The sequence below is a fragment of the Papilio machaon genome, chromosome 6, assembly GCF_912999745.1.
Source record: "Papilio machaon chromosome 6, ilPapMach1.1, whole genome shotgun sequence".
NCBI lineage: Eukaryota > Metazoa > Arthropoda > Insecta > Lepidoptera > Papilionidae > Papilio > Papilio machaon.
In genome coordinates this window covers 1282942-1309375 of record NC_059991.1, presented here as the reverse complement: position 1 = coordinate 1309375, position 26434 = coordinate 1282942, and the positions used below count along the sequence as shown (strand labels likewise).

General features: G+C 33.1%; 1 protein-coding gene across 2 annotated transcripts in view; it reads left to right on the top strand.

Moving 5' to 3' along the window:
* The window catches only part of LOC106710983 (elongation of very long chain fatty acids protein 6), a 31712-nt gene extending 5796 nt beyond the window's left edge, over positions 1-25916 (top strand). The window contains exons 1-4 of one of the 2 annotated variants that reach the window (XM_014503189.2): positions 9264-9313; positions 9610-9747; positions 23453-23674; positions 25278-25914. In XM_014503189.2, the coding sequence (XP_014358675.1) occupies positions 9668-9747; positions 23453-23674; positions 25278-25644 (669 nt within the window). In that variant the 5' untranslated portion in view covers positions 9264-9313; positions 9610-9667 and the 3' untranslated portion in view covers positions 25645-25914. Of the gene's footprint in view, positions 1-9263; positions 9314-9609; positions 9748-23452; positions 23675-25277 lie in introns of those variants that run through there. The other variant, XM_014503188.2, reaches the window with a different exon arrangement.
* The last annotated feature ends 518 nt before the right edge of the window (positions 25917-26434 follow it).

Here is a 26434-nt window from a genome sequence, read left to right as displayed (position 1 = left end):
ACGCCTGGCAACGCTATATGTAGCATGTCTTGGATCCGATTTCCAGCACAGTGAAATCACGTTTCGAACTTTTTGACAATTTATTTGTCGATTGTAAGGTCTCTCTTATTGTGTATGAGATAATAAAGATTGCTTTCCCTGTGGACACTGATAATCTTAAAAATGGTTTGTTTACTTGCTTCCTTATTAAGTTGATACAATTGTGTTAATATTTTTATAGTTCTTTCAAATAACAACGTTTTTGTTGTTTCAACAACGAATTTATTTATATGTATTTTTAATTTAATTGCATAAAGTTATTATATGAAAGTTAAAAAACAAGGTTAAAAAATAATTTAACCTTCATGATATAAAAACAGTGTTACATGCTGTTGTCTACTGCAAATCATGTATAAAGTGCACGGTAAACAAACATGTTTGGTTATTACATATTACTTTTAAGAGATATTTTGTTAAAAACATATTTACTTCACAGTTCATGTTATCACAATCACCTTAAAAAAATAACAACTTGAAATAAATACACAATTAATTGATATTAAATAATTCGTATGGTGCAAAACATTTCCTTTGCTCTTACTAACCTTTGATATGATGCATTGTGTTTGTTCATGATCATATTACATCTTAATATCTTATTACATATAAATATTACTATCAATACGTCGTGGGTGATTGAATCGTGATCTCTTACTTAAATGTTGGTTATGTTATTCGGTTTTTGTAACTTTTGCGCGGACCAGTTTGTTTGTTATGTAATGGGATACCCTCTATGGATTGTGGCCTACATCCGACTTATGAAATCAGTAACTGGTTTATATGTTTCATTTATAACTAATAACATAGCAACATATATAACTATTCTAATATGTGACGGTAGACTATGTTACTAGCTGATAGAAGAGCTTACTGAATCGTAATAAAAACTCGTTATCTCAGCAGGGGAAATTTATGGTCGGTCAGATTCGATCTCCATCATGAACCAATGTTTTCGAATTACATATCGACTCTGGAAAGCGTAAACGCTGTAACCCCGAAAGTATGAACTTTACAGGAGAGCCAAAAAATCATAACTCGTGAGCTGATACGCCTACAAGCATGCGGTGTTTAGCAATGTTGTGTAGTTTGTGCTAACCTATAATAAAAATCATTATCGTTTGATAATGGTTGAAATTATTAACGTGTGAAAAACATATTCGCGATTTCAAGGGTTACAGCGTTTTTGCTTTCCAGCGTCGATATGTACATTTATCCGACGTTCTTACAGCGAAGAAAAACATCATGATGCAACCTACATATATCGGCGATGAAGATAAAACCATTTGTTTATTTTTACTCTTAATTAATATATTCAAATTAAAAATATAGGAAGAGCCTTTATTTTGTCATCCAATATACGAGTTTTCGAGATGGTTCTAGATCCATTGACAAAATATGGTAATAGAAAACTGTGATTACCATTTATTAGTTTTCCTGTAAATAAAAAAGTGTCGTATTTTTTATAAAAAAAAACTGTCTCTAAAGGATTTTTTCTCGTCTGCTAGTTTGTTATTTTATATTTTTATAGCAAATTATTTTATAACTTGGTAACAAAAACAAAAGATACGCAAAACAGTAACGCTACGGCTGTATTCATTATCAGTAAGTAGATTAGAGTGTAGGTGATAACGCGGGCGGAGGGAGATAGCGCCGCGAGACGTTCACGTGATCTGCTTTCGCCGCATGCTCGGCTACGAAGTCATTAGATTAGTTGGGTTTCCACTGCTGAAATATATAAACCAAAAATATGTTGTCCCTTGAAATCTCTTTTAAAAATAAACAAGGGTTTCAACATTGAAAACTCACGGTTAATTTAGGTAAAATACAACTATCATTTATCAGTTAAGTGACAGTATTGTAAATAAAAAAATAGATTTCACGTCAATTAAAATTTTACAACGTACTTAAATTGACGTTTACAGACTTTCCTTAACTTTTTATTTGTTTTTTATTGCATTGTAAATTTTCTCAGTATTTTTTGTTTTTCTCTGTAGAAATTCGTAATGTAATGAAACGAAATGTAGAATATCGAATTCATAAATCTGTATTTATGAATTCGATATGTGTTCATTTGATGCGAACATTATTAGTTCTGATAAAAAATATACATATAAATAATCTAAGGTAATATCTAAAATAGTAATTAAAGAACCAAGGCCCTCGCCTGCATTCACCCAGTTAACTGTGAGTATGCACTATCGAAAACATCAATTACTACCAAGAAATCCCAGAAAACACTTCTGTCAGTCGTGGAAAATGTCAAACAAATGTATTTAGTCAAATAGATTAAAATAATTGACAATAAATCAAAATTAACACAAACAATATAATTTTACATAATCAGTAAAGTTATTTAATTATTTATTTTTATTATATACATTATAAAGATATGAACCCAGGTTCAAAGTTTATCAAGGAAAATAAAATTTATTGCATAAATTTTGTTTGTGAATGCTGTACGCATTACTGATTACATATTACTTACTAGCTGTCGCCCGCGACTGTCCGCGCGGCATTAAAAAATACTTTGTAAGTATAAGTAGTCTATGTGTTCTTCCAGACTGTGTTATACAACTGTGCCAAATTTTGAGTCGTTCTGGAGATACCTTCAAACAAACATCAATCCATCTAAACATTCGCATTTATAATATTAGAAAGATGTCATTAATTAAACTGAGTTTATCGCATTGCGATTAGTGTGAGTATTGTTTCGTTTGTTTTGGTTAATGTTTACACGTGTCAGTGTTAAGGATTATCAAAATTGTCAATTAAGATTATCATCAGATAATATTTTGTCATATTCATCAATCTGTAATTAACCGTCTAGTTGCAATGTCGTCAAGATAAGTGTTATTAGGCCATTCAACCACCCTGGCTTAGTGCATGTCGGCTAACTTCATACATATCTTTGAATTGGTACATTACGGAGATCGAACCTGGACGAGAAAATTGTGTCCGGTTGGGTCAAGCGCTTCTAACAAAGACTAGCAATACCAGAGGGCCAAAGGATAGATACAATTTGAGCAGTTAATCTGTTTTTAAAAGAATTTGAATATTTTTTTTTGCAATTTACATAAAAGGAACACTCAAGTTTATTTCGCAGATGTTGATTACTTGATTGACTTAAGCGGGGTCTTCGTACCTTAAAACTTGTTTGACAATACCCAAGGGACACTTGTTTCGAGTAGTTAGTGACGTAATTTCCTTCGTCCTTGCTGACATGACAAAACAAATATTATTTATATTTATTATTTACACGCGATATTGCCTAGCAGGAAAATATAAATTTTTACATCTCGAATTATATTTGCATTAGTCAAGATTCGACTTATATACCGACGTGTGACGACTTATGATTGGTCCTTTTTTTGCTTCTTGGCGGGAATGCTGAATTATGCTAAGATCCGGGCAATTTCCACTCACTGAGGACTGTTGTTTTTATTCGCATGTTTATCATATTTGAATTTGAATGATTTCAAGAGATGACGCTATGCCTGTTCTTTCTTTAAAAATACATATCTAAATAATATGTGTAATAATATATAATTTTTTTTTATTATTATAAGGTGGCTAACGAGGATGTGGCCACCTAAATTCGCTGAAATAGCAAAGCGACCGCAGCTCATTGACATCTGCAATTGCAGATTCGTTGCATTCCTTTAGTCGATGGAGGATGGTACGCGAAAAAAGCCTATTCACTTCACCTCACAATTTCCTGAATTTTACAACACGTTTCAACTTTTCGTCATTAAGATGGAAGTTTATAAATGTGATCTCGTGAGAATCTTCTTGTATTAACACATTGTAGCGTGTTTTTCATACAGACATTGTTAAAAAAGTAAATGTACTTACCTCTTTACGTGACACTTGATTGGCAAAAAATGCGACGTAAAGATTTACTTCGACTGTGACCTTGAATGTTTTCATAATGATGATTTTTTGCCTCTGGCTTTTTTAAAGTAAGCAATTTATAAACTAGCAATTGTCTGCGACTTCGTCCCCGCGTAATCTATATATATATAAAAGAAAGTCGTGTGTTACACCATTTATAACTCAAGAACGGATGAATCGATTTGACTGAAAATTGGTGGGCAGGTAGCTTAGAACCAGGAAACGGACATAAGATAAATTTTACCCCGTTTTCTATTTTTTATACCGCGCGGACGGAGTCGCGGGAAAAAGCTAGTTTAATATAAAATCTAGTATAAATATAGCCTATGTTAGTTACCCTGGGGTAGTGTAGTTTGCCAACAGTGAAGGATTTTCCAAATCGATTCAGTGGTTTCGGACAATAAAATCTTTCCTCTTTAAAATAATAGTATAGACAAATAATTAATAAGTCGTAAAATAACAATTTATATAGTAACTAGCTAACGTCCCCGCGACTACGCCCGCGCGGATTCAAAAAAGCTTAATTAGTAGCCTATGTGTTCTTCCAGACTATGTTCTACATTTATGCCAAATTTCATCGAGATCATTTCAGCCATACTGGAAATACCTTCAAACAAACTTCCATTGCATTCATCGATAAATAGTTGCTAAGAGCAGTATTTATGCAATTTTATATTTGTACATTGTGAGAAGTTTTAATACAAAAAAATCGTATGAAATCAGTACTTATTTATGTTTGAATGGGATGGGAAATATTTACTTGACCACTAGTAAAGTGACTTTGTGTTAGCTTTATATCACGATCATTTATTTTATTATGGGCTTGTTTAAAGTAACACCTGACTCTAACTAAATAATATTTCTAACGTCCACTATGTACTGTTTATATATTTAAGTGTCGGTTGTTGCGCACATTTAAGTTACAAACAAGGATAATAAACAGCATGCTTAGATACGCAGAACTAATGTTTATCTCGGAAATAAATGATCCTTTAATTTTTTCTGATATGCTTTTTTTAACATTAGTTTTTTTTTTAAATTTCAATGTCATAGCTTTCACCCGTCAGCGCAATTCTTGATTTTATATTCTTAATTTTGTTTTATATACTTAGGACTCTTTAGCAAATAGTTTTGACGTTTTAAATAAATAAACCATGACATGATATTTAAATAAAAATGTATGAACATTTGCACCCAACCCGTACGTCAATTCTACCTGTTATAGCGTTACCTTCACGTCATTAGGGAAATCCGTTCGTTTTTATAATGCGGAGTAAACAGCGAATCAGTATTAATTGTACTTACTTCCACATACTATGATATACTAAGATGAGATAACAGACATACATCTCTTATCTCGTCTTTTTAAAGGATAATGAATGAATTAATGAAACTGACAGTAAAATGTATATAAAAATTTTATCGTATGAATTCGGATCTGATGACATTGGTTTGTATGTTATTGGTAAAGGATTCTCCCTCTCGTTAAAAATCATAGTTACTGATCGACGCTAGCTTGTTCACTGTCACAAATCTACAATAAAATTATTGGCACAAATCCTTTTAAATTATAAAAAAAATAATAGCTATTATCTGCCTATAATTTGTGTTGATAAACACATTATAAAATAGCTAATGGAAATATCCGGGTAATAACCACAGCGTTGTGGACGATGGTATAGTAAATAATACATAACCGCTTTTAATTTGTATGATTAGTAATGATTATACCTACTGTAACCAGGTGTTCCAACCGTTCAGAGGTTAACCAGTTTTATTTTTAATGCCTTGATGATTATTAAATACACAAAACTATATCGCCTGTAAGGTGTTAGGTTAAACATTTTTAGCATATAACCGTTTAATAAAGGGAAAAAATGAAGTTGTTTTCGGCTACTCTATTACCATACTAGAGTTTGAACATGAGGCAAATTCGTGACACTCTCATGTTCATGAACAAGATCACTCATGGGTAGTATACGAATCGATTGACATTTCAGAATAGATTCAACCATTCAGCCACAAGCAGTCGTAAAGTTACAACCATGTTTATATTTCTGTGTTACCTCATGTCAGTCGGGTAATAAATAAAGAAAATTTATAAGGCCAAATGTCACTAATTTTAATTTGCTGTGATAAAATATTTATTTAATTACTAGTATACGTATTACATGTCTTGAATGTTTTACAAACTTCACACTACATACCGTGGAAGTACACTGCCGTGGTATTTGTATTTATAAATATTGTTGTCTCTGTTTTTTCAAAGAATGGAAAAGAGATGACAATATGAATTTATTCAAGTGCTTTACCAGTCGATACACTTGAATATTTTAATTATTTAAATTCATTATACTAGCAAATTTTTAGCTAATTTTCATTGACGTGAACGTGAACATGTGAAATGGTAAATAATTTTTAAGTACCTACTTTGATAATTGACGTATCATTCACAAGTGCCAATCTTTATATGGCACTTTTTACGTGTTTATTTGGCTTGCATACATTAATATTAGGACAAGTCTTCTATTATAAATAGGATGTGATTCTTTGTTAACGATGACGTTCAAATAAACGCGCGACTCGGTACAAAATAATATTCCAACTGTTATCTAAGTTCCTCAATTTATGCACACTAATATGTACTTGCGACTTCATTAAATTAAACATACAACACTGGATTGCAATTATCGTTTCTCGCGTTGCATTGCCCCCAGGCAGTGTTATAGCTTGATCCATTGTGCAAACGTCTGCGAAGTGCCACCGTTCGGCTCTGGGAATTGAAGTCGCAGCGCGATGGTTCCGCTTTATTTACGAAAACGTGCAAGTTTACACTCCATGTAAATGCTTCAGAAAAGTTGTCGGTGTTTTAATAATTTCAAGTTTTTTTTTAAAGAATTACGATAGTAGAATCAGCGGAATCTTACTTCTTACTAATATAGCATTAGCAATAGCATTTATAATGCGAATGTTTAGATATAGTCCGGTCGCGGAGCACGAAGAATTTCGTACATTGAACTCGCATTACCTGTCTCTGTCACTCCCGCGTAAATACAATTAGTCTCGCTCGCACAGAAACAAAGGCCGCCGTCCTCAGGGATTGTAAACCTTTAGTTTGTTTGTTTGCATAATAAAAATTTTATGGGCTCCGTTAGAAGGATTACCGAAAAGGTTAATTATTGGATAGTTCGAAATGAACAATCGAAACGAATATTTGAAAGACGAAAGTGCAGGCAACATCATCTATTTTATTGCCGGCTTTCCGATAGTTACTTTTTGGTTTTAAAATATTATGCAAATGAATTCTTCACTTCTCGAAATTGAACAATAGAGCAAAGTAACAGTTACTCCGAAACAGAGGAATCGGATTCTGATTTTTGATTTTTTATTATTAGATACTTGTCTAGATTTTTATTACATGTATTATTAAATCTAAATAAATGATTTATATAATAATAATAACTATATTTTATAAGTTGGGAATTTTTCTTTCTCCTTCAAATAATTCATGTAAACCGCACTAAATACAAACATGTTTGTAACCTCTGTCAGTAGGTAAAGAGGTCATTGTACGAAATTCTTCCTGCTCCGCGACCGGACTATAGATGGATGGATAGATGTTTGTTTGAAGGTATCTCTAGAACTGCTAAACGGATCTCACTGAAATTTTGCATAGATGTAGAATATAGTCTGAAAGAAGACACAAGCTACTAAATAAGATTTTTTTTAATTCCGGGAGGTCGGAGTCGCGGGCAACATCTAGTATTGAAATAAGTGCAACTGTAACACCTGCTGCTTTGTTTTTAACTACATATTAGTAACCAATGAAATAACATAACTTATTACATCTGTCTCCAAAAAATAATAATTAGGGTTGTTGTTAACAAGTACTTCGGCAGTGAAAACTCACGTCTATAAACACTTGTCTAAATTTCATCTAGTCTGTGATGTTGCAATGAATCTGTCTGCGTCAATAGTAAAAGATAATAAATTACATAACCGTATAACAACAGCAATTAAGTAGTTATTGTCCATGCAAACCTGATGATGGTAATTTAATTGCATTGTTGTTCAGTATCTGTGAGAAACTATCCTACAAATAAATTAGAAAGTAAAAAAAAAATATGCATAAATATCATGCTTATTTATACGAAAACTGTGTAGAAGATTCTCAATGTATTCTCTGTTTTGTCAAAGACAATGTAAGGGATGGCATTTTGTATCAATACATGTGTGAAGGCAGTGGAGTTCTACGGCTAAATAATATCGCAGGATTGTACGTCGTGACTCATTATTGCATATTTTATTATCTATTCATATCGGTTACAACTTAATTCACTGCTAGACAAAATAGTAGATACAGTCACGTATGTAAAGTTTTTTTTTTTGTTCCATTGTAAATCAATTTTTTATACTTTTCAATTAGGCAAAGAAGTAATATTTAAATGGTAGATATTTTTATGCATTACAGCCTAAATATATAATCGATCTTAAGTTTAATCTCAAGATTACTTTATATGAGAGAGAGATGTTCGATCGCTCTAAAAACGATGGATCAGATTTTTCTATTGCTATTACAAACTGTGGTTTGGTTAAATTCAAATCAAATTATGTAGTTGTAAATGTATGTTAATAAAGCTTTAGAAGAAAGCCAGAATGCTTCGGGATCAATTATAGGGTTTAGCCGTATATAAGATCGATATAATGACCATCAGGACTTTGAGATATGCACTAATGCAGAGTATGCCGCCTCATTTTCCTGTAGACAAGTTTTTCGAACAACGATGTTGGGATGATTACAATCTATCAACATGACAGGAATGTTAATAACTGCCGCATTACTCTTCAGTATTATGGACACATGGATACTATGGATAAATTACCATAATGAATAAGTCACCTTCATGATTATTTTATACTTTGAACTTGATAAATTGTCACTTTTATATTAAAAGATATCATAGTTTGAAATCATGCTCCATTCTTCATTTCGGTACAAAGTTCACAACCTTTGAGCCTTGGTAAATTGAACATGGTCGGTACGAAACGTGCAGCGGTATTAAACGATTCAAACTTTATGGCAGCTTGTGGTTAGCTGCGAACGCATTGCTAGGCATGCATGCACATGATGGGCATGTGAGTCGGGCCCAATGGGGATGGAGGAGTATGCCCAGCTCTCATATTCCTTTGCCAGTGATATCAATAATTGTGTTTTACGAAACTTCTAGTTTCTAGTTTGATTTTGCGAGTCGCTATAAACTTTGGATGGCACTGTATGTAATGCTAGTCTAGATTTAGACGTGATGGTACTTGTGGAACGACCGTCGAGGTCGGCGGACGTGATGCGATCACTTTGGCGCACATTCGCAGATCACGAACGATGGTTTCCTATATAATCCTATATTGTTATGAATCGCCAGTTTGTTCTAGTATACACAATATTTAAAAGAATACTCTGATGTTCTATTAAGCTTATCGTACTAAGTTTAATATACTTTTGGATCCATTTGGCACTATCCCGGTACACTTTTCACTTGTATAGTGTATGCCTACACATATTTACTTTCACACAATTACGCAATCAATTTTACAGTATCAGTTTTACAATTGACATGTTATAAACATATTCTTGTTATTATTATCAAAAAGTTACTTGAAGATGAATTATCTTTGTTGCAGATTTGAATTGAAGCGGACTCTGATAGTATGGAACAGTGGTCTGGCGTTATTTAGTATAATGGGGGCGTGCCGCACGCTGCCAGAGTTCATACACGTGCTGCGGAACCACGGCCTCTACCACTCCATCTGTGTGCCCAGGTTAGTACCAGCGATACTGCAAAGTGCTCTAACAATGTCGAACCTACTAACAATTCGAATCTTTTTCTAAAAGACAATGTAACCGTGAAACTTGTTTGACGTAATACTTAATGTCTTCATTTTTTTCGGAGAGAATGTGAAGGACGATAAAATGTTTTTAGTACAAGGGTGTTGATGAAAAACCATTATTACTATGTCTTTTAGTAAAATTACATCCAGTTAGAGGTGTAATTGACCGCTAGTATATATATCACTGTTTTGGTGTGTACAATTAACAATAGGAGACCGCAACATCGCTTTAGTTAACAATAAATGTCTGAGTGCGGCATTTAGACACACGTTTTCACCCATAGTGATGGAGCCTTTGCAGGGCAGTCGCTAAGCTTAGAAGAATTGAGCGCCTTGTATTTTTATAGACATCGGCCCATCGATGAGCGGTTCGCGTAATGATGAAGTTAGAAAAACACTGATTTAAAATTACAACAATAAAAAGTAATGAAATTGCAACAGTAAAAACAGTTAAAATTATTGGTTACCACACAAAAAAAATCTACCTACGTCTTAAACGATGTCTGGGTGAGCGAAGTCAGAATCCGCTCGGTAAAAAATACAGTTCCAGTTATAGATTGGAAATTTCCGACATGGAAAATATTGCACATTTGTTACGGCAGTACATAATGACTGGTTTCAAATCGTAGCAATGTTCTTGGTGAGTGTTACGGTTCAGGAGAATGCATAGTAAATTAACGATGGCTTGCGTTTTTTTTTTCGGTAGTTACATGGTCGCATACGTAATTCCCCCCGAATGTATCAAATCTGTATCTGCTGAGCAAAAAATATGACAAAGAACTTTTTATAGTTCAGCAACCCTGATATCTCAGATTTTTAGAAGGTGCTTTATAGCAGTGACTTCTATGTGTTAGCTTATAAGGGCATTAGAAATTTTTTACATGGGACTTTAAGATTCATCTTTTAACCGTGGGTATCTGAGACCAAAATCACCGTTTAAAGCATATTGATGATATGTTTTATACAAAGATCAGGACTCAGAAACCCACAGTAATATAGCTAGCCATTACGCACTTAACACTCACACATGTTTTAAAAGTGATCTTTACAAACAGTGACCGTAAGTAATGAACAAAAGAAATCTGTAATTTCTTTCCGCGTGCTACAAACAAGTTTCGTGTTGTTTAGTGAGTGCCTAACAAAAAATACTTCTTAAATAGAAAAAAATATTCGTAAGTTCCTCAAATGTGTGCGATAAATAATTTGCAGATGACTAAGTTATTTTTTTAAGAAAATAATATATTATATATTAGATTACAAGTGGTCTCTCTATAGGATGTTACCGGCACATGGCTGATAATTTCGCGATATTTTAACTATTATAATGCTTATAAACATAATTTTTTTATTCTTTACAACAATAAAATCTTAAGGTTAAAATAACAATAGTTTGACCACATCTCTGTCTTTTCTATCAATCCATTCAAATGTATACCTAAGCTGTTTAAATCCAGGACTTGGCAGGTATTTCAGACGTTGCGTTGTTCTAAATCTGACAAGTAGTTTAAGTCGAGATCTTTATAACTATAATATGATAATTCAAAATATATGTTGAAATTGTCACGTTCGTCAGAATACCAGTAATGTGCGATTAGACATGAACGTCGAGCATCACGTTGTAATGCGAGTCGCGTCCGAACCGCGCGTGCCTTGACAGTTATTATGCATACATCGTCGGGCGAAAGTTCACGCGCAACCTAGACGAATGAGCGCAGGTGACACCTTCCAAACAGATGCAAAATATATTTTTTTAAATTTCCTGGTTTTAACAAACAAGTTTCCTAAGAATCGGGATTCTTAACACGATTGTGTTGTTATTCAGTGTTTGCTGAACAGTAATACAATTGTGATATAATGTAATAAGTATATTCAAGTAAGCTCTTTAGAATGTTAAAAAGAAACATATTAATCATTTTCTAAAAATATTCGTATAAATTTTAAATTAACCTTTGGATGTTTTTTGTGCATCGCCTTTTTTGACGATTACATTGTTACTATCAATATTCTATAAAAAGCGACGGCCTCGAACAAATAATAGTATATAGAATAGATACATAATCATTAGGCTCTGTGGAATATTCTCATGTATACATAATGAACTATTTGGTTTGTTAACGTTATTCATTTGTTATTTATCCGTGTGTTTTATGTAAACACGGATAGAGCTCTATAGGTAGGTTATTTAAACAGTAATTTGTAATGAATTATAGTCAAAACAATTTCTGTTATAACTTTAACGTTTAATTCTACTGGTATCCATAGAAGGTCGAGCTACAAAGTACATTAAAGTAGGTAATAAATATTATTTTTTTCATTTAAATTTAGAACCTTCATTTTTAATTGATGTTTGTTTATGATATTTAAATTTAAATAGAACTCATTTATCTCTCATAGCTAATTAAGTTAATGAAATCCCTCTTTTTTTGAAAGAAGTGAGTAAAACAAAAATAATTAAATAAAGGGCAAGTTGTCGGATATCTTTTCGTAACAAGTATAGGTACTGAGGTAGATGACCGATTTTAAGAAGCGATGGGTCGCAGTCAAGTGAAGTTCGCAGAATGGAATCCTGTTTCCCGAAGCAGTTTTTACGATAATTCGAAAGTTGTACTCAGTCTGTATATTTTTTTACTTTGTTATTTACAATTAAGACTATCAAGGTTTCGTGATGACATTAACTTAATCTTTTTAATATGAAAAATAAATTTGTAAAGGTATTGAAGTTACATTGTAACAAATCTATCTCTCTCTATAAAATTATCATTTTCATTGCCAAAAACCTGTAAAAACCTATTTTTATAACCATTTTTTTCAAGAGAATGGGAGGACGATGATCATTAAAGCAATGTACCTTTCCCTGTCTGTTAGCGGTCCGTGTAAAGCGATCTGTTAGCTGTCAGTGTATAGCGGCCTAACGTAAACAAAATCTCATGGTAAATATCAACTTTTTACACGTGTTGATCCCGCTGTCGTTGTTATCTTGCTGAGTATGTATCTGAGTTGTCACTTTGTAGAACTGGACCAGTATCATAATAACGAGATATTTCTATGGATTAATTATGGAGTTCCAATTTTGAATTTGACGAAAATTATAGTATAAAAAAAATAGTAAGAATATACTAATTTCCAAATGACGCTGTTCACACACACATACACATGTTTACGTACAATATGCCAGTGTGAGTTAGCATCATTATTCGGTATTTACATTACACGAACATGCGTCACTCCGGTCCATCAATAAACATGATGTGCGAACTGGCTGACATCGCTTCTCTTTACATTACAATTAGTGTAAATAAAAGGTTTAATTTGATTTGTTATTTTACAATTTTTTTTTGGGTAATACTGGCTACACCACACCTTTAGTTTTAACTGCACATTACTTGAACAAACGAACTATTCAGTTACACTGAATGTGTGGGGCTTTAACAGCTTTTATTATATTGAAAAAGTGATTAAGTTACGGCTGCCGTGTCATTTCTATTGACACGTATTGTCATACCGTACATTCAACTTGAATAAATAGACATACAGTACGTCAATACATGTGGTTACGGCAGTCGGTATACAGTAAGGTGACAGCAGCCATGTTCTAGAATTATATTCGGTATCGGCATATATTTTTTAAATTTATACGAATAATTCGACTTAACTAAAGGCTCAACTGCATTCATATGAAACAGATTGATATAAAAAGCTTTATATATCCAGTTTATTTGTTCTCTTAAACTTCATTCTAATTCACTGCTACCTTACCTTCTGATTCACCCCAAATTATTTTTGGTCAATTCATTCGTTGTGTGTTATTTCTTAAAAAAAACAATTGATGGTTGATATATCTTGAATAAATATTTAATTATTCCATTGCGAATATGTTGTATGCTTAATTAACTTTTATTACATACATATTAAAATCTTGTTGGCACGCTAATAATCCTTACTAATATTATAAATGCGAAAGTAACTCTGTCTGTCTGTCTGTCTGTCTGTCTGTCTGTCTGTCTGTCTGTCTCGCTTTCACGCAAAAACTACTGAACCGATTTAAATGAAATTTTGTACACAGATAGTCTAGAGCCTGAGGATGGACATAGGCTACATTTTAACGCGAAAAAGGGGTTGTAAGGGGTTGAAAGGGGGGGTGAAAGTTTGTATGGAATTATCGTCATTTTTACAGGTAGAAGGTTGAAACTTATTTTCAAGGCTAATTTGATAAAGATAAATATGAAATTAAATTTTTGGAAAAATTTTACCCCCAAGGGTGCTAAATAACAATAGGGGATGAAATTTTGTTTGGCAATATGTGAGGTTTTGTTGAATGTTTTCTTTAATATGTTTTGCTATTACCCGTACCAATATTTAGTCTAGAGCCTGAGGAAGGACATAGGGCACATTTTAACGCGAAAAAGGGTTTGCAAGGGGTTGAACGTGGGGGTGAAACTTTGTATGGAATTATCGTCATTTTTACAGTTGGAAGCTTGAAACTTATTTTTGAGGTTGCTAATTCTATATAAATAAATATGAAATTAAATTTTTATAAAAAAATTACCCCCAAGGGTGCTAAATAGGGGATGAAATTTTGATTGGCAATATGCTCGGTTTTGGTGAATGTTTTGTTTAATATGTTTTGCTGTTATCCTTGCCAATATTTAGTCTAGAGCCTGAGGAAAGACGTAGGCTACATTTTAACGCGAAAAGGGGGTTGTAAGGGGTGAAAGAGGGGGTGGAAAATTGTATGGAAGTATCGACTTTTTTACAGTTAGAAGCTTGAAACTTAATTTTGTGGCTGCTATTTGATATAAAGAAATTAATATTCAATATTTGAAAAAAGTTTACTCTTAAGGGTGCTAAATAACAATTAGGGATGAAATTTTGTTTGGGAATATTTTAGATTTTGTTGAATGTTGTGTTCAATATGTTTTGCTGTTATCGTTACAAATATTTAGTTTAGAGCCCGAGAAAGGATAAAGACTACTTTACAACGCGAAAAAGGGTTTGTAAGGGGTTGAAAGTTAGGGTGGAAATTTGTATGAAAGTATCGTCATTTTTACAGTTAGAAGCTTGAAACTTATTTTTGAGGTTGCTAATTCTATATAAATAAATAGGAAATTAAATTTTTGTAAAAATTTTGCCCCCAAGAGTGCTAAATAACAATAGGGGATGAAATTTTGTTAGGCAATATGTAAGGTTTTGGTGAATGTTTTGTTAATATGTTTTGATGTTACCCTTATCAATATTTAGTCTAGAGCCTGAGGAAGGACAAAGCCTACTTTTTAACGCGAAAAAAGGGTTATAGGAGGCTGAAAGTAAGGGTGGAAATTTGTATGGAAGTATCGTCATTTTTACAGTTAGAAGCTTTAAACTTATTTTTTAGGCTGCTGATTTGATATAAATAAATATGACATTTTAAATTTGTAAAAGTTTTACCCTCAAGGTTGCAATGTAACAAAACGGAATAGGGGATGAAAGTTGGTATGGGAAGATGTTTATGTGAATATTTTGTAAGTTTAATATTTTTTGGCATTTTTTATAAGTTTAAGTAAAAACCACAACAACAACATAATTCACGACCCGTAACCCAGAGGGGTAGGCAGAGACCCAGGACCTACATTTGGCGCGGTCCGGCCACACCTCTTTCTATGTTCTTCTACATACATCAAAGCATAGCACGTTGCTTAAATAAAATAATTAGCCCAAAAAAAAATGCTACCCAAAATAGTATTTCACGCGGACGAAGTCGCGGGCACAGCTAGTGATATATAAATATTAATTTATAGTGTTAATGCATGTTATGTGTCAAGAAAACATACAATTACAACGTTGTATTTAAGTCTTTTCATAGTAGGTACTATATGTTTTCTAGTTTGTATCTAGTATTAAACTTTTTTAACACAATAAAAACACAAATTACCCATTTTGATTGTAGCGTCAGCAAAAGGTATGTTTTTCTTTCACAAGTTGTTTTGATGACGTAACTTATTTTTTCAACCCTCCCTGTACTGGGTTATGTAAGCATATATTATGATGTAACGCGACAGACAGAATCCCAGTGGAATATAGCTTTTATATTAAAAAATATTTAATGATAGTAATTAATTTAATTATTCACATATTTCACGTCAGGTGAATGTAGTGTTTATTTTTAAAGTATTTCGTTAGTGTTATTTCTAGGTAAGAAAATTCAGAAGATGAGCTTACTTTTTTCTCTATGATTTAGCAAACTGTAAAATATTGATAAAAAAAAAAACATCTAATGACTTCGGAATTAAAGCAAGCTTTTCATTTAATGGAAATCGGTTTAAGGCATAATGTGAAAATCACGTGCCAAAAGTTATCTAGTATACTGAAGCAGTTCTTGAATGAACTGCCTGAATGGGTGGGATCGATACCGGGGATAAGGGCAGGGTGGGGGAAGCGGGAGGTATGGCGCACTGGGCCACGAGCCAAATACAGTTATCTGATAGAAAATGAAAACTCTGAAATTGTGTAGTATTGAAAAAATGTTATGCCAGCAAAACCTTAATATGTATTATTTTATGGACCTTTATTTACGGAATTAATCGTGGATATCCACTGCTGTAACACCCAATATTTTAATCACTATTTTTAAAAAGTTTTTATCAAACTTAGGACAATGTTTTATTATGTGATTATCGTCAGTGGAAATCTACGGTAAGATTTAGCAATGATATATATACCTTATAGTGCAATTATTTTTCGGCAAGTCATCGTTCTTTACAATTCGTACGTATATACAAATATAATGTAAATTGATTCATAGAAAAACAGTGTGGTGTGCAAATTTCGTACAAAACAGTTACACATAAAATTATAGTCCTTATGTTTATTCTATAAATTATCGCTTAAGGTACGATTAGACTAAAACACTGCTTGGTACACTCAATGTATGTACATATATATAGGTACATCGAATGTTTCTGAATGAATACGAGTGTATGTATGATAGTAAAATGTATGTTTATATAGGAATTTATGTCGCAGTCTTTTTTATTTCATAGAGTAGCAAGTAGTCAACGAGCGGAGTGTCTTAATTGGCCGAAATAGCTGCCCTATACAACCGCAATTTCAGATGAGTTGCCTACCTCTAATCGACGGAGGTAGCCACACACCTCCGCCGCGAAATACAAGTAGTACCGCTGTATGAATTCCGCTGTGATCAAGTGTAGATTGAGTAGTGGTACTGGATGTCGGAAGAAGTTTTTCTGTTTAATTGATATCCATTGTATGAAATGTAGTTCCGCTTTTATTTTTATCGTCTGCCTCAAACACGTGAGGAAATAACGCGGCACCACAAAAAAGGCAATCACAAGGCAACGTAAATCTTCGAAACTCGGCGAGTTCGGTCGCGAAGTGACTCACGCAACGTAATTTCTTAGATGTTCGTACACAGCGCGCGTTGCCGATATTTCGGTCTGACGACTGTCGCGACCTGTTTGTTGGGATCGTCGTGAGAAAATTTGCTGCAATTTTCAAGATGGCGGAGTACACATACATACAATATTATCAGTTTCGGCGATTTACATTGCCTTGTGTACGAAACGCCTTAGTACACCCTACGACGTAGAGCAAGTAACGAAGGTCAGAGCGATCATTGCACGGCCTCAGCCGTTTGTTGACCTGAACTTAGCACGATGTTAATTAACTGCTATAAGGTCAAGAGCAACCACTCATATAATTTCATTCTTGGCCGATTTAATAAAAAAAAAATGTAATTTGTAATTTGTCTAATTAAGAACGACTAACACTCACATATGCTTATCCGGTGACGGCATCGACTAGTTCAGATCTATCGTCCCTTCTTCTGGTTGAGTGGTTATTGTCTTTCACGGTCGCGTGACGCCTCGCATTGCTTCAATTAGTGCATAATTAGTTTATAGTAATGATTCACGAAATTTTAAAAAATTTATTTTATCCCAGTTTATATGTATGAGAAAAGTGGTAACAGCACCCGAAACTGATGAGTATTTATGCGTAGATGTATGAATGTGCAAGATATGTGTGCCAGAACAGCGCCAAATGGACATCTGTACCTCTGCCTACCCCTTTGGGTAACAGACGTGAGATGTATTACATACATAATTTATCTGTAGCATTTTTGATGTAAATAAATTTACATTTAGTAATAAATGTTTAAATTGTAGTATTTCATAATTGTAATGTCTGGTACCAGTTCTCAATATCGCAGTATATTGCACTTTACATGTTGGACTAGTGACAAACATTTACGATCAATTCGTGACCAGTGATAGCCCACGGCCAAGTTCAGATGTTAGGTAATACTGACTGCGTGACATCAAAGCTTCCTAATATTTTTAAATGTAAAAAATATTATAATCAATAACTTTTGCGCGACTCCGTCCGCGCGGAATTAAAGAAAAGACTTTAAAAGTTTCCTATGTGTTCTTTCAGACTATGTTCTACATCTGCACCAAATTTCGTCAAGATCCGTTGCGGAGATACTTTCAATCAAACATCCATCCATTTATCCATCCAAACTTTCGCACTTAGAATATTAGGTTAAAAACGCGATTTCTCTATGTATGGATCAAGCAAGACAATTTACAGCCTTGAACCTAATAAACAAATTAATAATAGATTACAGTATAATTTGCAATACAATACTAAAAAATGACTACACGGCATTGAGGCACATCACTACTATAATGAAGTCAGATATGACAATGTCACCGTAATCCTAGTATTCAATAAATCATACGACAGATGCCATTTGCTTTATCATTCTATTATTTTCCTTGTTTGAAGAAGAACAGTTGGTATAGCAAGGCAGCCTTAAATAGGTTTTAATATACGTCCACTATGATAATATTCTCTGTGTACTTGTCCAATAACAAACATGCAGATTAAATAATTAAAGGGCATTTTGTGAATCAAACGCTGACCTTTGAACAATATGTTAACAAGTTGACCACAGTAATCGTATTTTTTTTTGTTTAATTTTTTTCTTTTCATTTTCCTATTTTGTATTGTTTGTTGGTATTGAAAGCCAATAACTGTTAACTAATTTAATCTAGCTTTGTAAGAAGGTTCGAGTTCGGGCCCTTTCGAAATACCCCAATTTATTTTTATGGCCTTTGCCAAAGCTTAAATGTAACGTTGGGGACCATTCAAAACCGACTTTTAATGCAATTTCATTGACTCAGGATTTTAAGCAAAATAAAAATTTTCTGTATATAAAGGATATCGAAAATCGGAAGAGACTCACTTCCTAGACATTATTAAAAATTTGGTAACTTTTATTCCGGCAATGCAAAGAACATTTTATCTAAGTGTAATTTCCGGTGATTCAGTGTAGTTTGGAAAGATACGAGTACTTTGATCATGGAATTAAGATAACATTTTCACTGATACAACAAACGTAATAAAGACGAAAAATGCTATGAATGGTTAATCAATGAAACACCACTGTTACATCTCAGAAACAGTTGCGCGTCAACTGACAACTGGGGCAAACAGCATCTAGTTTTCTCTTATTTTTACTACGTATGCATACTTACGTAACTTCTTGTTAGTCATGCCTAGTTGTTGCTAGATTGTGATGTATATGTACCGTGTTGAGTCTCTATTTATTGTTGTCTCTAGATTTATTCATAGGATCTTACTCTAAATGATGTAGCATTCTAATGCCATCTTACCGAAAAAACTCCCTTTAAATATATTGTTCTTTTAGACAAAAATAATTGGGAACCTATGTTTTATATGTAAACACAATAACATTGTGGACCAGCTAAGTAACCAAATAATATATCTATCCGGAAACAACAGATAATGTTGATAGCTTTTGCTCTCAATGCTACAGCTTTTACATAACATAAACGTATAACACTAACATACAAACCTACACAGCTTCCTTAACTCCATAAACCAGCTATGCAGATGATGGAGGAAACTGACAAACTATAAGTTGTTTATCTAAATTAGTACATTTAAATGGTCATATAAGTATTTTGTTGTCATTAATGGTGATAGACTCGCTTCCTGATATCTTTATATTAACAAAGACCTGTCTTTAAATATAATAGGAAAACTTTGGTTGAGGTAGGCTTAGTCAATAGATTTATTTAGGGAAACATTTTTAGTTTCTTTAACACAAATTACGTGCTGATAACAATAATTTATTAAAAGAAATAAACAGTTATTTTATAGTTGGTGCATAATAATAGTGTTACGATATCTAATATTTTTTTCTAGAATAATACAGATCGATGTTGATATTCAGAATGAATGTCCCTCATTTATGAAAACCACGACATATCAATAACACTTTCGTCGCCTCAATTAAATTTACTTTCGCTTTGGCATTCTGCGCTCGCGCAGATTTTCCAAGTTGCGCAATACGCTTTCTAACTTTGCTCGGTCACTCGGTCGCCGGGGAATCGTTCACGTAATATTAGCCTTCGAACATAAAACGTCATATCTCATACAAATATATGCAACTGACGAGTTTATACGTTTGTACAATGAAGATACTAAAGGCCAATGTGGCGTTAACCGTATATTATTTAATACAAAACTTGAAAGAGAAATATTTATTAAAAAACCTGACAAAAACGTGTCATTTTAAAAGCTTGACCAAATTTCTTACTTTATTGTATCTAAGGAACTCACAAATCAAAGGTTGCTCTTTGGCTCAAATTTTAAAATATATCTGGCTTATATTTTATTATGTCAATTCGCATCTAAAGCTATAAAACTAGTCGTTTGTTAACGATGATTCTACAAAGTTAATGCAAATACCACTTGTTTAAATTATAATAGACTAGTTTAAATCTCGTTATGCCTATTACGTTTTCAAACCGGTATTTGAAATAAATATTGTATTGATTTACATATGTAATACCTAGATTGAATTAAATCACATGTTGTGACGTTTTTTTGTATTAAAGCTGTTGATTGCATGTGAACATAAATAGATAATAAATAGAGATTTTTTTTTAGTAGGAGCTGTAATTTTACAGAAGATAATAGTACAAGTAGACTAATGGAAGTACGTATTCTCTGCCCACCCTTTTGGGTACGGGTGTGAGTTGTATGTATATATATATACATATATATATTATTTTAAACGAACGTGGATTTTAATCTCGGAAACCCTCACGAGATAATCACGCAAACTGTATTTGTCTTTTCTATGTTAATCTTATAATATATAGCCGGTAATTTGTAAAATTGCAGCAATTTCTTATATTAACAATGCTTATTTACTACTTTTGTATTCAAGTTATGTAATAAGTCGTATATAAACTAACAAATTATTCTTATGAGATGATCAGCTATAAAGACAATTTGTTCCGACAAGTAATACGAATATTATCGTAATAGCCTTCTCACATTGTCACTGCTTAAATATAATTCGGGTTTAAGCTCGAAGGTCTTAATTCAAGCAGATCGAATCGATGAACCATTTGTCATTATGGTTGACCCTATATAGAGTGTGATCTTGAAGAATTTTTATGATTCATCACAAAAACGTTGCAAAATTTGTATCTTTTTCTAAGAAACTTCCTAAGACTGTCTTGAGTTTAGATTCGCAAATACTAAAACAATTTATAAACTTTCGACATTACAGCGATAGGATGGTCCTGTGATGGTTCTAAATGTGTAGATCCAGGAAAATTCGAGCAAAATTTTGGAAACCAGTTCATTAGTTTTTGAGTTTTTCCCAAACAAAAAATCCAATCTTTGTATATTAAATATTAAAACTTACCGTCATATAATTTATATTCACATATTTAAGCTTTAAAGAAGTACGTAATAAACTTTTAGTTCCGTGTTAATACTGTAAGGTCTTTCGTACACAAGGCAACATGAATCTTTGATACCCGGCGATGTCACGAGTTTCGTACACTGCTCGGGTCGCCGACATTTCTATCTATCATTGCCAAAACCAGTCGCTAGCAACCTGTTTGTCAAGATCGTCGTGAGAAAAGTTGAAATTTTTAAGAAGGTGGAACAAATCTATACAGTTGACATTAGTTGCTATCTGTACTGACCGAATAGAGGGCTGGCGTCGACGATTCGATATTGTATGTACGGAGCGCGCACATCGCGATACTCGCAACGGAAGAATACACTATTAGTTTACATTGTGTACGAAGGGGCTAAAACTGGTTCTTATTATGAGTTAGGAGTAGCTGATGATTTGATCACTGTTGATCTTTAAGTGGGTATATACCATACCTTTTGGTTTCTTAAACACGCTCTGTATTAATAAGGTGGGTTTTGTGGTGGTCAGATAATATTCATTAATAATAAACAAACCACTACGCTTGTAATGTGTATATAAATTTGAATAATCGTATTATATTATGTGTGTATTACATAGAATTATATACTAAGAGCATTATATGCGACAGTTTCGAATTATTCATGAAGTCATTTGGCCGTTACTATCTTATCTGAACGAACCTAATCAAAATTTTCTTGGATAATTTCGGGCTACTTCAAAGTAAAAGTTTTATAAAAGAAAACTTCGTTTGTTTTTTTAGCTCTTTTTTCGTTCTCGTCTCGAATAATGAGCGTACATTTAAACTTCCTGCTTATTATTGTATTATTCAGCGATAACAAGTGACAGGTTAATTTGTTCTAAGAAATAGATATTACATTAGCTTTCTTGAAAATATGAGCGACGACGGAAGAGTTTTAAGGCATTTATATTCTTCCCAAAAAAAAAAAAAATTAATACCAATTTAGGTTTAATTATTTTAGATGACTATTGTCTGTAATTTTATGTCAATTACATGTCAACATTTGAATAAAAAAAAATTAAAAGTTTTTTTTAACGGTGTTCGTACTTACATTCGTGTACCTCGTGTAATAAGCGGAAAAATACAAAACTTATCATATCTTGTACTATTTAATTATTATAAATATTTCCTCATTATCGAATTATTCAAAAATGATAATTTTATTGCTGACAACTTTAAAGCATATAGTAGTTAGATTGACTACCACTTAAATTTTTCCTAATATAAAGGTCGTCGTCGACTTTGAGTTCGTTTGTAGCATTTATTTTCCCTTGTCTATACTAATATTATTACGAGTATTATAGCATTATATAAATTGTAAATTATATTAATCAACATTAATGCCATAATAGTACAAAGACACGCAAACTACTATCATGTAGGTTTCGCACTTTTATGACTTGGATAACAAGCGTTACGTGTAGAATAGTTAAAATCATTATAAGTCAATTGACAATCTAATATTTATAGAGTCAAAAGTAGCCCATATTTCGTAATTTGAAAAAATAAACAATTTAACAACATTTTTTATATTAATGTGAAAATTCATCGTTTTTCGTCTAGTCTAGTGGATACGCTGTTCCATTCTTTTCCCATCTCTTTTTTTATCTAATATCTTTTAAATCCCCCACTGAACACTTTCATTGGATTTATAATTTGTGACGATTACGAATATCAATTGGGAATGAAGGATTATAAATGTCATCAACATCATCAGCCTTTGCCTGCTCACAGCTGGATATAGGTCTCCCCCCAATGCCGTCCACAGTATAAAGTCCACCGCCTCCGCATCCAACCACTTCGACAACGGATTCGAACCTAAAAAATCAATGAATTTGTTTTATCCGTTGCAGCTTCATCGAGCAAGACAAGGTATCTGGTTTCTGGACAACGATGTTCGTGCTGTCGAAAGTGCCGGAGCTTGGCGATACAGTGCTGATCGTGCTACGCAAGAAGCCCCTCATCTTCCTGCACTGGTACCACCACATCACCGTCCTGCTATACACCTGGTTCTCCTTCACTGAGTACACCTCCTCAGCGCGCTGGTTCGTCGTTATGAACTACTGTGTGCATAGGTGAGTTTATCTTAGCCTCTTTTACCTAAAATCATCCTCTTAATTATAGCTCTTGTATTAATCCACTATTGCTCTATGCAGGCTTTCCATCTCTCTATAATTTATAACATTTATTATGTTTTTAAACAAATATTTTTTTTCTAACGTCCTTATCTGTCTAAATACCAATCGAACACAATTACATATTAGGAAAGTTAAACGACGAGTAAAAAACAAAGTGATTCCTATAAAGGTTTTGTTTTTTCCTTTCGAGGTAAATACGGAACCATAAGAACGGAGCGTAGCCAATATTAATTAAATGTGTTATTATAAGCAAAAAATTAAGCTAATATTATCAATTATCTTATTTAATTTGGCGGAAGACAAAAAATCGGAACGAGTATAAACAAATTCTGTTCCAAATGTTTAGTTTTTTCATTCATCACTACAATGTTATAATATTAATATTTGCGCCAATACGCCAACACTCAATACTCTATGTGATTGTACCACGTGGGGAGTGAGTCTGCAATTATATTTAGACCAATTTGTAGGCGCATCTCCAACGATAGGAATAACTTTTGCAAGTGTTGCCTTGAAATTGTTAAAATACAGTTTGAAATTATATTCCATAATTCCAGCATTTCTTAGACTTTAATAATTAGGCATTACGTTGCATTAAACATTGATATAATAATTTGTTGAAAACATATATTTACAAATTAACTAGCTGTCGCCCGCGACTCCGTCAGCGTGGAATAAAAAAAATAATAAGTAGCATATGTGTTCTTCCAGACTATGTTCTTTATGGGCCAAATTTCATCAAAATCCGTTAAGCCGTTCCGGAGATACCTTCTAACAAACATCGAAACATTCGCATTTATAATATTAGTAAGCTAGTTCATTTATGTTTATTTGTATTTTTAATTGAGCTCTAAACGTGTATCTAAGAAGTAAATGATAGTTTATAATTACCGTCTTTGTGAGTGTTGCCAGTTTTCCTGTTATAAATGTGATTAATTGTGGTAATAATATTACTTAAGGTAAACGTATAATTAATGTAAAAGAGTAGTTAATAACATAATAAATGGAAATGAATTTAGCTTGCGGTTACAACATTTCAATCATTAGAAACACTGCAGATTTTCAATATGTCATGTCATTAGTAAGCAGTGTAAAATTGACTGAAACTACATTTTTTTGTTATTAAATTTACTATATGTTAGTAACATTTGTTAAGTTCTCCATTTCAAATCAAAAAACTAATCAATAGATAGATTGTAAAAGTTTCACCAAAACTGTCGAATTTCCAGAAATGAAATTCATTATAATATCGAAGCTGGAAAGCGTAAACGCTGTAACCCCGAAAGTATGAACTTTACAGGAGAGCCAAAAAATGATAACTCGTGAGCTGATACGCCTACAAGCATGCGGTATTTAGCAATGTTGTGTAGTTTGTGCTAACCTATAATAAAATCATTATCGTTTGATAATGGTTGAAATTATTAACGTGTGAAAAACATATTCGCGATTTCAAGGGTTACAGCGTTTATGCTTTCCAGCGTCGATATAGAAATGAAAAAATAAATTAAAAACATCTAACAGTGATTATTTTAATTTCCAGTGTGATGTACTCATACTACGCGCTCGTCAGTATGGGCAAGTACCCGCCGCGGATGCTCGCTATGACCATCACGTTCCTGCAGCTGTCACAGATGATCGTCGGCTGCGCCATCAACATCTGGGCCCACAACTACCTCGCCACCGCTCCCCCGCACTCCTGCCACATCAGTCAGATCAACATCAAGTTATCAATGGCCATGTACTTTTCATACTTTGTCCTTTTCGCACACTTCTTCTATAAAGCGTACCTCGCACCGAAACAAGGCAAGAAGGCTAAAATCGAACCCATGCCTGAACCTATCAAGGAAACAACCAAGATCGAGTACAACGGCTATCCCAGACAGAGACAGAACGGCGTCGTTCACTAGTCTTGTGATATTTGATAGTTTTAGTGATGCGTCTCGAGGGGGTAACGCTTGGGCCATGCGTTCTTATACGTTTAAAGGTGCGAAGTTCTTTCCACAGTTGAAAAACTCAATCTTTACTTTAAAATCGCTGTTGTCGAAGATTTGAGGTAGCACGTTTAATAATCTGCTGTCTAATGTATAATAAATATACTGAAAATGTAATTGTGGTTATGAAAAAGGTCAAAAGAGAAATATTTTTAAAGTAGTTATGCACGTATTGTTTTTTTCTAAATTCCTAACTAGTTTTAGAAATTACGTTATGCAATAATTAACTTTTATCGAGACGTAATTTTTGTTTTGGATGATTTTATTTTTCAATAGTATCTTCATAAATTAAAAAAGTTAAATTTAAAAGTATTTTTAGCTATAGTTGGACGTAAATAGGTTAGCAGTAATAAAAAAGTGATTTTAAAGTAAGAACAAAAAATTAAACTGTATATCTCGGTCGCTGTAAAGTGCCAAGCTGTAAGCAATTAGGGCGGGAATACACTTCGCGCGTTACATTCCATGCACCACGACTTCCGCTCGGTGTGGCCCGGGCTTTAGTTCCGCGACTTGTCGCAGAGAATATGGCGCCTTAAAGCGCTTAATACAGCTGGCACGTAGGTTACATTTTTCACTTTATTAAAAAAAAAGTTAATTATAACCTCCTTGCTTTAGTGTGATAAAATTAAGGTACAAATTAGTGTAGTTGAATTCTACATTTTAGTTTTTTCAAGTCAGTTACTTTGCTTTTTTTAGAGAATAAAAA